Here is a 16,459-nt window from a genome sequence, read left to right as displayed (position 1 = left end):
AACTTCGACTTTCTCCAGTGGGAGTCGACTTGTGTAATGAAGTCAACTGAGTCGACTTGTCGACTTTTTCGTTAATGCCTTAACACACACACACTCACATGCACACGCGCACGGGCAAAAGTTATGAATCACAGCTTTAAATTTAGTTGAGTTCGTTATAGTGGGGACATGATAAAAACTTCCATCGTGGGCTTTCAATGTGAGATGAGTTAACTGAACCTTGGCTCTTGGAGGAAATCCATAACAGCGACAGATGGCTCTACCCAAACATACAGCTTTCCTCTGTGACAATTACGCTTTTTTATGACACAGCCTCATTCAACATTTGGATGGCTTCTATAATCTCATTTTACCACATCACAGAAGAGCATCACCGTGCCACCACACACACACACACACACAAAAAAATACAGAGTGAAATGGATTGGTATTCCTATTTTAAAGTTGTCACTGTCGGTGAAAAACCTGTATGTCTAAAAGCGTTATTTTTTGGGAAATTGGGTAAAAATACTTTGTTCCAACAGGGATAATATTTAATATTTTTCAATAATTCATATGTAAAACCCACAGAACGACTTTGACTTTGACATTTTGTAGATCGAGATTTTTTGCTACTTTTGTGCGATACTGTTGCACAAAGAGGTGGAGCATACCTCACTTGAAAAAAAAAAAAAACTAAACAGACACACACACACACACACACACACACACACACACGCACACGCACACATACACACACACACACACACACACACAAACACACACACAAAGTTGAACTATGGAGATACAAGGTTTCTGGCCGGCAGTGACGAAGTTGTGCAAAGTTTAGATATGGCTGTTGTTTCCGCGGCTTTGTGGCTCTAACAGCAGCAGTGAAAGTCAGAGACGGTGGTGCACTGGCTCGTGTGCACATTTTTAATTAAACAATGCTTCTCAACTCAAAGGACAATCTCTGCCCCGACGTTAAACTCACAGCGTTTCGCATTCCTCATCACACGTTGTTTATCTAAAGACGGACGTTTCTTCTGAAATCCAGTCTACTGGATTTCACTTATTTCCCAAAAATCCTGGTTCTCAAACATCTTCACGTCAAACACCACCAAATTGGAAATGAAATTTTGATGATTGGTTCATTGGCAATTGTTTGTTTAATTTTACTATGGACATGCTTTTAAAGGAGTAGTTCAGCCCCAAAATGACTTTTTTTCTATTGATTAGTCACGCCATGGAGACTCAAGTTCAGTAATAAATGTATTTGTATTTGTCGCATTCCTAAGTAAAAAATATATATATTATAGTAAATTTACCCCCATTGATTCTGAATGGGGACCCAAATGCATGGGCCTGGATGGGGACCCAAATGCATTTGGGTCAGAATCAATGGGGTAAATTGACTTGACCCTTGGCCCTAAATGTACCCCCATTGATTCTGAGCCAAATGTATTCGTGTCCCCATCCAGGGCCTTATTTGTGTCCCCATCCGGGGCCATGCATTTGGGTCCCATCCAGAATCAATTGGGGTAAATTTACTATAATCATTTAATTTGTCTTAGTAATGCGATGAATATTTATATTTTTTATTGAACTCAAGTCTCCATGGTGTGACTAATCAATAGAAAAATCTCTAAAGGCTCTAAAAAAATGTTTTGGGGGTGAACTACTCCTTTAAAATTCCGAAGCACTTTGGGTCTGAGAAAGGTGCTCTACAAATAAAAAGTACTTGAGAACCAGTGGTATAGACCACTGGTTCTAAACCTTTTTACATAAATCTTCTCCTCTACGGGTCCATGGCACAAAACACTTTCAAATGGGGGTCCGTGGCCAAATATATCAATTTGAAAAGAGTTGACACGAAAGAGTTGACAACTAACTGGTCTACATAGTCCTCAAAGGATAACTTGCAGACATCCAGCTCCCTGGCATATAAACATAGAGAAGCAGCACTGACGCAGACACCTTCCATCTCCTAAATGCCACTTTGTGTTGTGTCCCGAAAATGACAGCTGACATCTGTTCCGCACCAGTCAACTCGTTTATATTCATAAACATTCAATCAATGGCGGCTCATAACACGCCCGACATGAGCCAATGCAAAGCAAAATTGCCAGAAAAGGGAAAAGGTCCCTACGGGTGAAAAAGCATGACCGCTAGATTATTTAGACACGCAAAGAAGAAAAAGAAGAAGAAAAAGCTACTTTTTGGAGGCTCAGGGTGCCCCTCTCTCTTCATCTTTCTTTGTCAGGACACAGGAGGTAAAAAAATGCCTGTAGCTCGGTGATCTTAACCCATTTAGGCCTAGAATTGACTGCTTTAACCAGTGAAAAATAGCAGATATACAAGCTCACAGCGCGGCACCGAGTGCCGCGCTGCGAGCTTGTAGATCTGCTATTTTTGAAAAAGTCGTGAAAATGTGTGCAAATCTTTGTATTTTCAAAGCGAACGGTTGTAACTCAAATTTTGCTTCTGGGTGGTCCCTGGAACTAGATATTTTGAGATGGGGGTCCGTGGCCAAATACATATCATTTTGGGGGAAAAGGTTTGAGAACCACTGACATAGTAGTCTCTCAAGAACAGACTAACTGAGCTCCATTTAAGTGAAAAGGACCGATTTTTCAAAAATAGCAGATCTACAAGCTCGCAGCGCGGCACCTGTATACCTGCTATTTTTCAATAGTTAAAGCATAAAATAATGATACACAATAATGTGTACCCGTTCTAAATGGGTTTTAAATAACACTTGGGTTTCTTGCAGCGGAAGGATTATTTGGACATGTTGGCAAGCATTCTGCTGTTTGAGCTCTGTCTGAATAGCAGCCTCATCCAACCCCATTATTTCTCCCACATAAAAAAAACATTCCTCTCCCATGGAGGGAGGAAGAGGCCTATGAGTCACCACCAGCACGGCGTGCACCCCCACTCACTGGTGGCGACGAGGATGCACCGTTGAGACAGCACTGACAGGAATCATAATTTGCTACAGTACATTCCTGAGGAATAGCGGGCGGAATGTGGGAGAGAGAGAGAGACAGAGAGAGAGAGAGAGAGAGATGGAAGAGGAGGAGTGCATATGGGTGGGAGGAATCTCACAAATAGGGGAAAGGTAACAGAGAGGACGGATGATGCGGGGATTTACGCTTGGTCGTGCCGTCGCTTTGCGCGCACCGAAAACAGAGACGTTCTACAAGCTCCCGAGTTTGTATTTTCGGAGCGCAACTATGTGTAAATCGGGAACGATGCCCATGTCAAAATCTAGGACCGTGCAAACACAGCCGCGTGGTGTTACTGTCAATAGAAAGGACGAGGACAGTGGCGGCTGGTGGGAGATTCCTCCCAGTGAGAGCGTTGTTAGTACCCTCCACAAAACAACAGAGTTGTCTCTTCCCAACATGTCTCCCTTCACATACATCACATTTTATTGAATATACTGTATATAATATATAATATATATATATATATATATATTTTTTTTTTGTCTTTTTTTTTAATAATTTTTATCCCACAATTTTGTAACCCATCTTTTCACCCAGTGCCAATTGCCTATGTAATAATGGGCTCTGCTCTCCCTCTGCCGCGCCTGGGGAGACAACGGACGTAGCGCGTGGAAGGAACACGTTATTCCAATCAGTTCCTTTCCCCTCCATCAGGCCAGGGGGAGGCATTATTTGAGACCAGGATTACTGCATGTTTTTGTGAGGGTATCAACCCTAGGAGACACGGGGAGAACATGCAAACTCCACACAGAAAGGCCCTATCGCCAACCCCACCTAGGGTGTGGGCGCTGATGATGCGGAGGGAGGAACACGCCGCCAGCGCCCACAGCGTCCCCCGGCGGGAATCGAAACCAGGACCTTCTAGCTGTGAGGCGAAGCGCTAACCACTGCGCCACCATGCCCCCCATTTTTTCTTTTCTTAATAAATAACACTTGGTCTCATAATCAGAGGTTGTAGATGCTGTCAGGTAAAGTATCTTACGCTGCTGAAATACGCGCCATCCGGTCAACTACTATGTGACGGTGACAGAATGGGCTCTTTATGACATGGCCTAGCCACCTAGAGGGTCGGTCTGTGTCTGTCTGTCTGTCTGTCTGTCTGTCTGTCTGTGTGTGCGTGCGTGCGTGCGTGCGTGCGTGTGTCCAGAGTTAATCCCGCAAAACAACTGGACCGATCAGCACCAATAACTGTCTTGTTCACACTGCCAGTGGGCCACAGAAGTCTCCCTAGACTCACTTTGTTTTTGTTTAGGACATCTTGATCTTCAGCCGTGTTTCGGTTCCAGTTCCTGTTCGATGGTTCTCTCTGTGCTATCTCTGCTTGTCACAATGTGTTTGTTTCTTTTTTTGGTTTGGTTACAGGGGAGATCTTGCTTCACAAGCCCACTTTTTCACCCACACACAAAGTTGCATTGAGTTATTCATCATCATATTTTGAGTGGTGTTTTATCTCTTGTGCTTCGGTGTGTTTGTGTGTTATCAAAGTAAAACTGTTGGAAGGACCTTGCTACTCTAGGCGTGCATAACCTTCAACGTGGGTCGAGCAGCAGTGAGCCAGCGGTTGAATGGACCAGATCCACTGCACCGTGTGCAAACTGGGAAGCGTTCCACTCACCTCTGGCACTCGCTGGCGTGGAGAACCAGGTCCTGGTTGCTCTTGGCGCTGACGGTCAGCTCGTGTTCCGTGGAGTTGAAGACGTCCAGCAGCAGGTGACACTGGCGCGTGCTGTGGACACACAAGCAGGGATGGGACGATATGAAAAGGGTTAGGGTTAAAAAGAAATATATGTGTATATACTATATATAAATAAATACATAAAAGAAATCGTGATTTACAATATTACCACGATATTCAAAATCCATTATCGTGAGGCGGAACATTTGCCAAAAATAGCCGATTTACAAGCTCACAACACGACACGTTGTGAACTTGTAGATCGGCTATTTTTTTGGCAAAGACTGGCAGAGACTGAAAAAAAGACGTATATTCGAAGTACCTTTTACCAATTATAGAGGGTTTAACTGGTACCCGATATGCATCTTGGCAAATAAAAGGTGAATTGATCCCAGTGCATGATGGAGGACGATATCACGATAAATTAAATCTCCACGATACGATTATCGTGGAGATATATTGCAATATCACGATAAACTATAATATTGTGTATCGTCCCATCCCTACCCACAAGCACAACATTAAGATCCAGCAAGGCTCGAGACCTGCAGTTTTAAACCTGTTTCATATCAAGGTCCATTAACCACCATTTGATGAAGCCTCTCAGACCCAGAACATAGAGTATTTTGTTATTGTTTGATAGGAGTTTGCCCACAATTCCATGCTGTATTGATGGTGCAATAGGACTGATCACAGGTCAGTGAAAATAACAATACTTCTACAGTCTCTAATTGTGTAGCCTTCTTGTGAATTAACTAATGCAGGTGTTTAACAATCATTTAAGTCTTCAGAGAGTAAAATGAAACCATTGTTTTTATTTTTATTTTTTAAGATCAATAAGGGTCTATTTGGTTACCACTCTCCATCATTTAGCTGGGGACCACCTGGAACGCCCTCAAGGACCACTGGTGGTCCCCGGACCACTGGTTGAGAACAACTGCTCTAAACCAGTAGCTCTCAAACCTTTTCATTTCAAGGACGCCCAAATGCTCTGATCTAGGGGTGCAACTGTGTAACTTATCGATTTCATTAATACATAATCCCTATTTTGGGCCTGTAAAAACAGTTGATCTACAAGCTCACAAGTCGTTGTGATGTCACACATTGTGACAGAGCAGTGCACACTTTACTAGAAATGAAAGACCAATTAACTGTAGCTCACTGCCTGTTTGTGTGATATGCGCTTGTCAGACACCCAACACATTAATGCAATATGACAACTCAAATATATTTTCTTCTGCCTCGTCCCGTTGTCACGTTAATCATGGATGAGCGTGTGAAATGAATTTTGTGCCAACACGCCACCTATCTTAACTCATTGAGTGCCTATCCCGAATTAGTTCGGGATATATTATCGCATCCCAGAGTGCCTATCCCGAACTAGTTCGGGATATAAAAAAAAAAAAAAAAAAAAAAATGTTGAAAAAAAAATGTTTGAATTTTTTTTTTTGGACCCCATCAAATCTAGTGAACATGATTTCAATCGCGATTTTGCATGTTCCACCCCCATACAACCCCATCTAACATACAGGGCAGCCATGTTTGTTTACATAACATGTAAAACATAATGGCGATTATCTCAAGAATGCCTGAACGGATTTCCAATCGGATTTTTTTGTTTGAAAGCTGTGAACAAACTGCACAAATCCACTCCAATGCAATCCAGGATTGCATTTTTTAGAGCTCATTCTTCTCTGTTTTTTTCCCATGCATGAGGTGTGCAAGGTTTAATCATGGCTAAGTTGACGAAAATAAGGCTTCTAAAATGCTTGGTAGCCAATAGCTAACTTCAAGCTAACTTCATCCTCTTCCTGTACATGCACAAAGGAAAGTGTTCAGGCAAGTCATGGCTGCAGGGCTTCTGCATATACCAGCATATCTCTATGGGATTTTCTATGGCCACTGGGCGCCCTCTAGTGGTGAAAGGGGTGGCACTAAATGAGTTAACAAGACTCCATTAGTGTAATTACACCGCACATTTAGGACAATTCTGTCGATTGACACTTTACTACTTACAACCTGGCTTCCCTACATTGGGCATGTCATTATACAGTTGGAGAAACTGTGAAAATAGTGTATCTACAAGCTCACAACTCACCGTGATGCATTGCAAGGATGTAGATCACCTATTTCAACGTATAGAACTTAAAGGAGCATGAAACACAAAATCACTTTTTCTATAAATATATATTATATCAATGAGTCACTTGTGATAGGGAGCAGTGATATGGTTCAATTTGCCCATAGGCTTGGGGATTCAGAGCTTTCTGCTGTCTCTGTAGCTATTTCTGTGTACTTCCAGTTTCTAGGTCAAAAAGAAATATTTCGCGCCACTCATTAAATATTAGCTATCAATGTTCTGTGGTGTAACGTGACGTAGGCATATCTAATTAATATTAACGTTTGTTTTACAGAGTCGTATCAAGGGGGGGCGTGGTTTCACTGTATGCTTTTTTCAGCCAGAGAGAAGAGCAGGCTCTCCCTCTCTGTCAACAGACAGTTACACTGTGTAGTGCCTGTGTTATTTTCCGTGTAGTGTAGCCTGTGTGTGTGTGTGTGTGTGTGTGTGTGTGTGCGTGCGTGCGTGCGTGCGTGTCGTGACAGTGCACGCACACACACAACGTCCACACACGGAAAATAGCAGATCTACAAGCTCACAACGCGTCGCGAAAGCGACGCCTTTGAGCTTGTATATCGGCTATGTATGTAGCCTAGCTAATAGCCGTAGAGCCGAAACCAACGTGTTTACATGAGAAGCTATTGCTGCTACGGCTGTTAGCTAGGCTACAAACATAGCTACATAGCTAATATACAGGCTCACAACGCGCCCCGCGACGCGTTGTGAGCTTGTAGATCTGCTAGTTTTCGTGTGTGTGGACGTTGTGTGTGCGTGCGCACTGTCACGACACACACACACACACACACACACACACACACACTACACAGCAAATAGCGAGCCTAGCGTCCATTCTTCACTGGTTCCGTGGTCCAGAGCTGAACATGGAGCTTACAGAACATGGAGTTGCCGAATCTTTATACTTTTTACACCTCCAATGGCTGGTTTTAAAAAATGTTTCCGAAATAGAAAAGCAACAAGTGCCCACTGCTGACAGCTTCGGTCTGTCTCTCTCTGTTACAAGACGCATTACTCCGCCCCCTCCCCCCACAACGGCAGATAACCACGCCTACATTTTAGAAATCTTTTCATGTTCTGAAATCCCATAAAACAAATTAGAGGCGGGGTTTCTTATCCCTTTAAGTGGTTTAAAAAAAAAAGGGGGGGGGATTTTTATTGAGCATACTGTTTATCAACCTGGCAGACCCCTTCATGCCTAGCATGGCTACTATTGAACCATTTTCAACCTGGTGAGCCTGGTGTCCGTAGTTTGGGTACGGCATTTTTATTCCAAAAATAACGAAAATAGCAGACCTACAAACTCACAAGGCATCGTGATGCAACATGGATTGAGCCCGTGGAGTGTCTGTTTTCGGTAATGATGGTAGGACAACAGAGTATATCGAGCGCTTAAGTGGTTGACACCTAGCAGGACATTGGACACTCGTGTTCCATCCTGTTAACGCACACACACGTGTGCACGCACGCAGGCACGGACGGACAAGACAAATGAGATGAACGGGGCACGCAGTGTGAAGCCCTCTTCACTCCTTGTCATAACATCAAAAGGTGGCAGTGCTTTCATCAGCCCCGCAGGCGTGCCGCGTGTGTGCAGAAGGCCATCGCCACATGATCCCTGAGCCTTGCTTTTCTCATGCAGATCCTAAGAGGACCAATTTGTGATTTAGATCAAGACGGCAGAAACCGTGCCTCCATTTCAAAAGGTTAATTTGACCCCCCCAAGTATCCCTTTTTTCCCCCCATCTCTCTATAATTACAGATGAAAGGAATGGACGCCTTAAAACCTCTTGTAAAACGTAACAAGGTGATGTCAACAGGACATTCACCTTAAACACACATTTGGATAGATGTTTAGAACCTAATGCTGCTTTTACACTGGCAGCTACAAAGATACAGGCTAACATGATGTTTCAATATCTACGACAATTACAGTACATATCCGACATTTGTCAATTTGCCACATTAATCTTGCAAATGTGCTTGTTATAAACACGCAAAGTTCTGATATTATAAACTCAAATTTTATATTTAAGGAGTCACTTCGTTTGGATCAAAGCCTAAAAATCACACACTTTGCAATGCATGGCTTAATTAAATCATACACTACAATAGGATTTAGCAGCAAATTAATCAATTGACCAAAGCTTTATGGGCTATGCACTATGTGCGCCAGCCAAATTTAGACTTCACGCTTACAGTTAGAGATCTGTAAGGGTCCATTTGGTTACCAACTCTCCATCAATTAGCTGGGGACCACCTGGAACCCCCTCAAGGACCACTGGTGGTCCCCGGACCACTGGTTGAACTTGAAAACTAGACCGCACAATGCCATTCATTCCAAATTACTATTATTTTACTACAATTACTACACTGCATTCGGACATTCACTGCGAGGATCGGCCTCATCAGTCATCTTCGCACCCACAAGACAATGTGAAGTCACTTGGTCATCTTCGCAAGCGAGGGACGAACATGATTGTAGGCCTACGGTCTGAGGCCTATCGTCCACCTATTGTGTGAGTTGAAACTTTTAATTGTAGGCTAATGGGTTGTGCACAATCAGAGCCAATGCGGCCAATGACGCATGGTACTGCTTGGCAGTGGTGGAAAAAGTACTCAAATGTTTTACTTAAGTAAAAGTATCAATACTGCAATGTAGAAGTATTCTGTTACAAGTAAAAGTCTGGAATTCATAATGTACGTGAGTAAAAGTACATTAAAAGTATTGGCATCAAAATGTAATTAAAGTACCAAAAGTAAAAGCAGATCTACATTCTACAATTTCACAACGTGTCACGATGCGACGCGTTTGTTTACCAATTTATATGGTACTTTTCTTGGTACTCAAAGTCGCTTTACAAAACAAGATCAACTTTAAAACTTTAATATGTAAAGCCACATAGGAAAGTGTGTTCAAATTACACAGGTAACCACAGATAGCGCTTTAATCCCTCTAAAGCTTAAAATGTACATTTTCTTTACTCCAGTGTGTCTGCATCTCATTTACAGCTTTGACATACGTTTAAGAAATCCTGTGCAGGTACAGTACATTCATTATTTCCACCCAAAGCAAAAATCGGTTTGTTTTAGAGAAGCTCCGGTGAATCAAAAGCTGGCAAACCCCACGTGACAATGGTTGACTCAAAGGGAGGGACACTGCTCCGTGCTTGGCCTTTAGCGAGAAATGATAGTGAACTCATAAATATTCACAAACGAGCAAATTCCATGATGTGTTTCTCATATCGTGCTGAGCCCTTTGGCTCTTTCATGTCTTGGCTTTGAACGGCGCCTGATTCCCCCATGTGACGTCAACATACAGTAAGACCCCCACTGCAGTGGAATCACAATCAGGGCAGAACCAATGCAGTAAAAAATGCAGGTAAAGCCTGATTTATAAATGGAGTAAAGACATGCACATGCTCACCCAAAGTCGGGCAGGTGCTAAGCAAAAAAAATATATAACATGAAAACGATGGAAAAGGGAAACTCTCTCCCTTCCTCCGACTCTGTGTATGTTTCTATGATGGTGTCCCGCGCCAATAGCGACCTACAGTTGTGTAGATTGGCTATTTTTGGGGACTGCCCATAAGTCCGACATCTCATTTAGTCCTACATTGGTTAGGGCCAGGTTTTATGGTTAGTTTTAGGCATAGTTTTACAGAGGTTAGGATTAGGGTTAGGTTAAGGCATAGTAGCATTCACCAGGTTAACATTCACCAGGTTAGCATTCACCGGCGTCGGCAGGTTAGCATTTCACCAGGTTAGCTAGCATTCACCAGCGTCGGACTAATGGGACGTCGGGAACAATGAGATGTCGGACCAATGCCATGGCACCGAAACACTGTTGCACAATTTAGTATAAAGGGCTTTACACATGGGTAACAACGTTACTCCAGCATACTTTGCATGGAGCGGGCAGCGGTGTGCGTGAGACAAGCACAAACGCAACATTATGCTTCTGTGGATTATGCTATATGTAGATATCTTACATTTTGCCTATCCTCGACAGTCAACATACACATCGTCGTTGTCGGGTGAAAACCTTGTAAAACACTCGTTTTGCATTTATCATTTAAAAATGATTCAAACTAGTGACGCCTCGCACCGCGAGGTGTTGTGTGCTTGTAGATCAGCTGTTTTCACTACTTTTGTGCAACGGCCTTGTATGATGAAGCAAGGATTTACTTTGCGAAAGAACGTACACATTTGAAACTTGGAGATACAAGGTTTCCACCCGACAACAACGACATGTGTCTCTCTGTTTTCTTTATTTTCTCCTTGCTCTTCGTGTCCCCCCTCTTCTTTTTCTGTTCTCTTCTGCTTTACGCCTGAAGTGACAATAAAGACGCTTCTGTATTCTGATTGTGTAACACTTTCACGGCGTTTGTGTCGGATTGCCCATGCACCCCTAACTGCCACTCACGAACATTTGGCAAAAACAGCTGACATAAGCTCACCTCGGTATAAGTATGTAGTGTTAAAGTGATTAAATCATACTTAACATAACAGATGAAATGAAACAATGCAAACCAAAGCAGCTGTGTGACCAGTGGTGTCGCACCAAATTCTGGGCCCTGGGTACAAAGATCTACAAGCTCACAGTGCGGCGCCGAGTGCCGCGCTGCGAGCTTGTAGATCTGCTATTTTTGAAAAATCATGAAAATTTGTGTAAGTCTTTCAATATTTCAAATGAAAAACCTATGTTTCTATGTCAGTGGTGCTCAAACTTTTTCATGTGAAGGACCCCCAAAATTATATGTATTTGGCCACGGACCCCCATCTCAAAATATTTCGTTCCAGGGACCCCCCAGAAGCAAGATTTGAGTTACAATTGCTTAAAAAATACATATATTCAAAGATTTGCACACATTTTCACGACTTTTCAAAAATAACAGATCTATAAGCTCACTGTTAGCTTGAATATCTGCTATTTTTCAATAGCTAAATTATAAAATAATTCCAGGCCCCTCCACCTTGGGCCCTGGTAACCGAGTTTTTGCTTTTTTTTTGTTCTTCAGCTCACAGACATATCTCCTAAGCCTAAGGGAACCCTCACACCTAGTCCTAGCTAATCTCGGGGTTAATGGTGGCTTAAGATGAGCCTGCCCGCGTGCCTAATAAACTGCCGGCGGGGAGAGTTAAAGGGACATATTCTTTTAAAGAGCTACCGGTGTTTCTTTAATTGTCTGTTTGTCTTTGTAGGGAGACATGATTAACGGGCTGAGTGGGGTGAGGTACTGATTTATAGGGCCAGGGCGCTTAGCCGGGGTGATCAATCAGACTGCTGGACCACAACAGTAGGCGTTGGGGAACTGAGACCCCATTGCTCATGCACTAAGCGCCCCGGCTAAACGGGAAAGGACAGGGATATAGACTCAGACGTTTACTCTGTGTTTACACCGCTGGAGACAATGAGAGCCTTATAGTTCACAGTTGCTGATGCCAGCATGAACCGACATAAACATCTGGCATTATGAATTCGCACAATATGAAAATAAAGTAAGCTTTATTTATTTTTTTAACCCGCACCACTTTCTAAGAAATTCTACTCATAAACCGTACGTCTGATTGACATTACAGTCACAGAGCAGGTCCGAGATTTCCATTGGATTTATCATGCAGGTGTTACACATGCAAAACGAATTGTTTGAGAAATGGTTAGTAATGTACCAAATTAAATAAGTACGCAAACCGCTTTACATGCGTTCATTCGTTCATACATTGGGAGGTGAAGCGGTGAACAGTCTCACTTCCCACACCAATGAGGGCAAGCCAACACTGACCGACTCATTGGATGCCATGTGGGGTTCAGTGTCTTGCCCAAGGACACTTCCACATGAGCATAGGAGGAGCCGGGATTCGAACCGCCAACCCACGGAACATTGGACGACCTGCTCTAACCTCATACAATACAAATGTTCACGTACAGTATCCACATGCCCAAAATAGAGACGCCATTCTGCAAGAGGTTAACACATTCTGATATGTATTAAAAGGCATGCTATGGAACGGGGCACAAAACATCTAAACTAAATAAATCATTAAAAAAAAAGTCAACACTAGTTAACACTTATGTTGCAATGATTTTTTCTCTTCAATGTCTCGCGTTGCCATGGTTACCATAGACTTCCATGTAATTGTGCAATTGTGTAAAAAGTGCACGCCCATGCCTAGATGATGCACCACGTGTGTAGATGCTGTTCACAGCTTTCAAACAAAAAAATCTGCTTGGAAATCCGTTCAGGCATTCATGATTTATGGGCCATTATGTTTTCTTCAGATGTAAACAAACATGGCTGCCATGTTTGAAAGAATGGGTTGGTATGGGGGTTAAACATGCAATTTCGCGATCGCGATCATGCCTAATACATTTCTGGAGGTCCAAAAAAAAAAATTGAAAAAAAAAAAATTTGAAAAAAAAAAAAATGTTTTTTTCAAAAACGGCCCAAACTCGGGAAACTCGGGGTTGGCACAGCGTTGGTATCAATACAAACTCGGGAAACTCGGGGTTGGCACCAGATGTGTTAAGTATTTTGTCTGTGTATACTTGTTAAAGTGCAGAATGAGTCAGATGGAGCTTTAGGCGACCCCGGGGTGTTCAAAGTGAAAACAAAACTGACCCAGTAATTTGCTGGGACGGTGTGCCATAAATCATTCATCAGCCGAATATCAATATTTCTCACTTGTTTACATTTGAAAATGAGTCAGTGGTGAGCACTGCTCCTGAGCCTCAAGCTGTGTGTGTGTGTGTGTGTGTGTGTGTGTGTGTGTGTGTGTGTGTGTGCGCGCGTGTTCGTGCGCATTGTTTCTCCTGCATAGAGGAATTTATGGAGCTCAGAGAAAGAGTGAGCTCAGTGATATTAATTATCTGGTTCTGCTAGCTCACTTTTTACCTCTTTAAAAAAGTAAACTTTTCAACAGTAACATATCAATGGCTGTAGCGCAGCAAGCAGCTTAACAAAGCCTTCCGTGTGGAAAGCTTTGCCATTTTGCGTCCTTTCCTTCATCCCAGACTCAAAACAACGATCAAACAATGAATGAATTTCCATGAGCATTGCAAAGATTTGCATGTGTGTCAAGTCATACCAGAGTAAGTTGTTTGACTTCCAGTCAGCATACTTCAAAAGTATGAGTTCCGTTGAACAGGTGCCGTTGGAGGAACCGGATCTAACATTGAGGAACCAGATTGGGTTCTAGCATATTTTTCAGGAACAGTTTTGTCACATTTTCATTTTTATCTCGCATCTGCAATACAATAACAATACCGGTGGTACTCAAACTGTTCAATTTCAAGGACCATCATAACTCAGCGTGTACAACTGGAATCAAGTGGACCCGTAAGTACACACAGAGTTACAGACCTGTAAGGGTCCTTTTGGAACCCCCAAATTGGAATCGTTAAAGAGAACTGTTAACACATCTACTGCCTTTTAATCTGAAGGGATGCTTGGTGCCTTGGTGCCGCACCGCTTTCTCCGTGGGCCGCCGCTATTATTTTGAAGGGCCGGAAGGGGGTTGTTTTAGTTTTTTTGGATTATCACTTGACGGCAACGATTACGTCATCTAGTCACATGACAGTGTGGGGCCAGAAGAGAAACATGGCTGCGCCCAGCCGAGTGAATTTTGTACTGTAATCAGACCACCCTTTGGCTCAAAATGTCTCTTTTGGAGTAAATGAAGTCTCTTTATGGGCCTCTCAATGGATTTACTATGGCGGAGCTTCACTTCGCGTGCACGTCCAATGTGTGTTTTAAATAAATCGCGGACATTACCGATGCGGGCGGGACCGGACCGACGTACTGTAAGTAATTATACTTTTACAGTAAATACAGTACGATTCACAGTCCTCACCGTCAACGGCGCCATGATTTTAACCCTTTCAATGACGGTGAGGATTGTCAACGGCAGCAGAACTGTTAAGGAATCTAACCCTTAAAGTAGACACCGAAATCATTAACATCCTAAAAGGATCCCAACCCTAGTAATATATGACACAGACTTTTTTATGAACAAAAATAATAATGACAAAACACTGTAGAACTCATCAGGAAGGTGTTACAAACAATAAAAAAAACTATTATTCTTAACAAGTTGCCTAAATTGGGGTTTCATTTACTCAAGTATGATAGATATTTCTGTTGTGTTAAAAGAAATAACTGGAAAATGCATACATTTTCGTCACATATTTGTCATACCATTGCCTTTACTGTTGCACATAATCGTAGCACAGACAATCAGGCTTACTGTGGTTCGTAGTCATCCCCTATAGGCCCATTCTGAGCCTGTGTGTATGGTGGAACTACTTGTGTCCTTTTGCCGCTGTGTCCCCATGTGAGGAATGGGTGATAGCAAGGGGATTATCTCCTTTCCTATAGCTTAAATCACATTCTAAAGAAGGAGAACTTAAAGCTATACTGTGTACAGTAAGTTGCTCAACTAGTGGTCAGTAGCGATATAGCAAACTGCGGTCGCGTCTGCTTTTTTCGGCCGTTTTTCGCCGCGGACCGGGCCTTCAGACCACCGCGTCCGCCTTGCCCAGATGCATCTGTAGAGGGGTCTCGCATGCCTCTCCGATCAGGCGTTCGGGAGTTACGGACTCCTTCACCAGAGTAAATGCTGTTGTTATGTTGAGGCAAGCTACTTCCTGAGAAGACAGCAAGACGCGCTGTGATTGGCCGGCAGTGTATGATCCGCGCTGTGATTGGCCGGTAGTAATGATGCAGATGACGTAATTTCTTCAAAAACGGCCGTCGATGACGTCAGCGACGGCAGCAAATCTGGACAGCCTGTTTTGAGAACCCGTGGGATGCTTTTAACCTCCGCCTTCCCAAAACCAGAGAAAGACACAACGGTCAGAAATGGGACTTTGTGAGGATAGAAGGTGCTAGTGGGACCCCAAAAAAAGGTTTTAAAATAGGAAAAGTGAAATTGTTTAAGCTCATTTGTGGCTTTTCGTTAGCCGTGAATTGTGTCTCAATCTGTTGGAAGGGGACACATTTGAAAGGTATGCGTATTTTGTGCAGACGCCTTTAAAAGTTAAAGCTACCGATGTGCAGAGACAGCGCGGCCTGCAGCCAAATAATGAACGTGATCCATTTCTGAAACGTCTGGTCGCACCGGCGAACGAACCGTGAGATCAGCCCTTTTCCATTATCGATTGGAAAGGGAGGATGCGCACGGGGGCGGAACAATTCTTCCAACGCAGGCATCACAACTTCTGGCTACAGGACCATAAAATGAAGGCTTAACCCATTTAGACCGGGTATGCATTATTGCGTATTATTATTTTATGCTTTAACTTTTGAAAAATAGCAGATATACAAGCTCACAGCGCGGCACCGAGTGCCGCGCTGCGAGCTTGTAGATCTGCTATTTTTTAAAAATCGTGAAAATTTGAATTTTGACCCGATTTTGACATGATTCTATAAGTGTCTTCTAAATCCTTCTAAGGTTTTTTTTTTTGAGAAAACCTATGTTTCTGTCAGTGGTTCTTAAAATGTTTCATGCCAAGGACCCCCAAAATTACATGTATTTGGCCATGGACCCCCCATCTCAAAATATTGTATCAGGGACCTCCCAGAATCAAATAGTTGAGTTACAAATGTTCGCTTTAAAAACTATACATATTCAAAACTTGCAAAAAAATCTAAAATGTTC

General features: G+C 42.9%; 1 protein-coding gene across 1 annotated transcript in view; it reads right to left on the bottom strand.

Moving 5' to 3' along the window:
• The window catches only part of trappc9 (trafficking protein particle complex subunit 9), a gene marked incomplete at its 3' end in the record, with an annotated part of 422,586 nt that overhangs the window by 206,175 nt on the left and 199,952 nt on the right, over positions 1-16,459 (bottom strand). The window contains exon 20 of the mRNA XM_080735848.1: positions 4,606-4,716. Within this exon, the coding sequence (XP_080591974.1) occupies positions 4,606-4,716 (111 nt within the window). The remainder of the gene's footprint in view (positions 1-4,605; positions 4,717-16,459) is intronic.

Source organism: Nannobrachium achirus (assembly GCF_963921795.1).
Source record: "Nannobrachium achirus genome assembly, chromosome: 10".
In the NCBI taxonomy this organism is placed as follows: domain Eukaryota; kingdom Metazoa; phylum Chordata; class Actinopteri; order Myctophiformes; family Myctophidae; genus Nannobrachium; species Nannobrachium achirus.
Note: the sequence above shows the minus strand (reverse complement) of the source record. Positions and strands in the feature narration are given on the sequence as shown.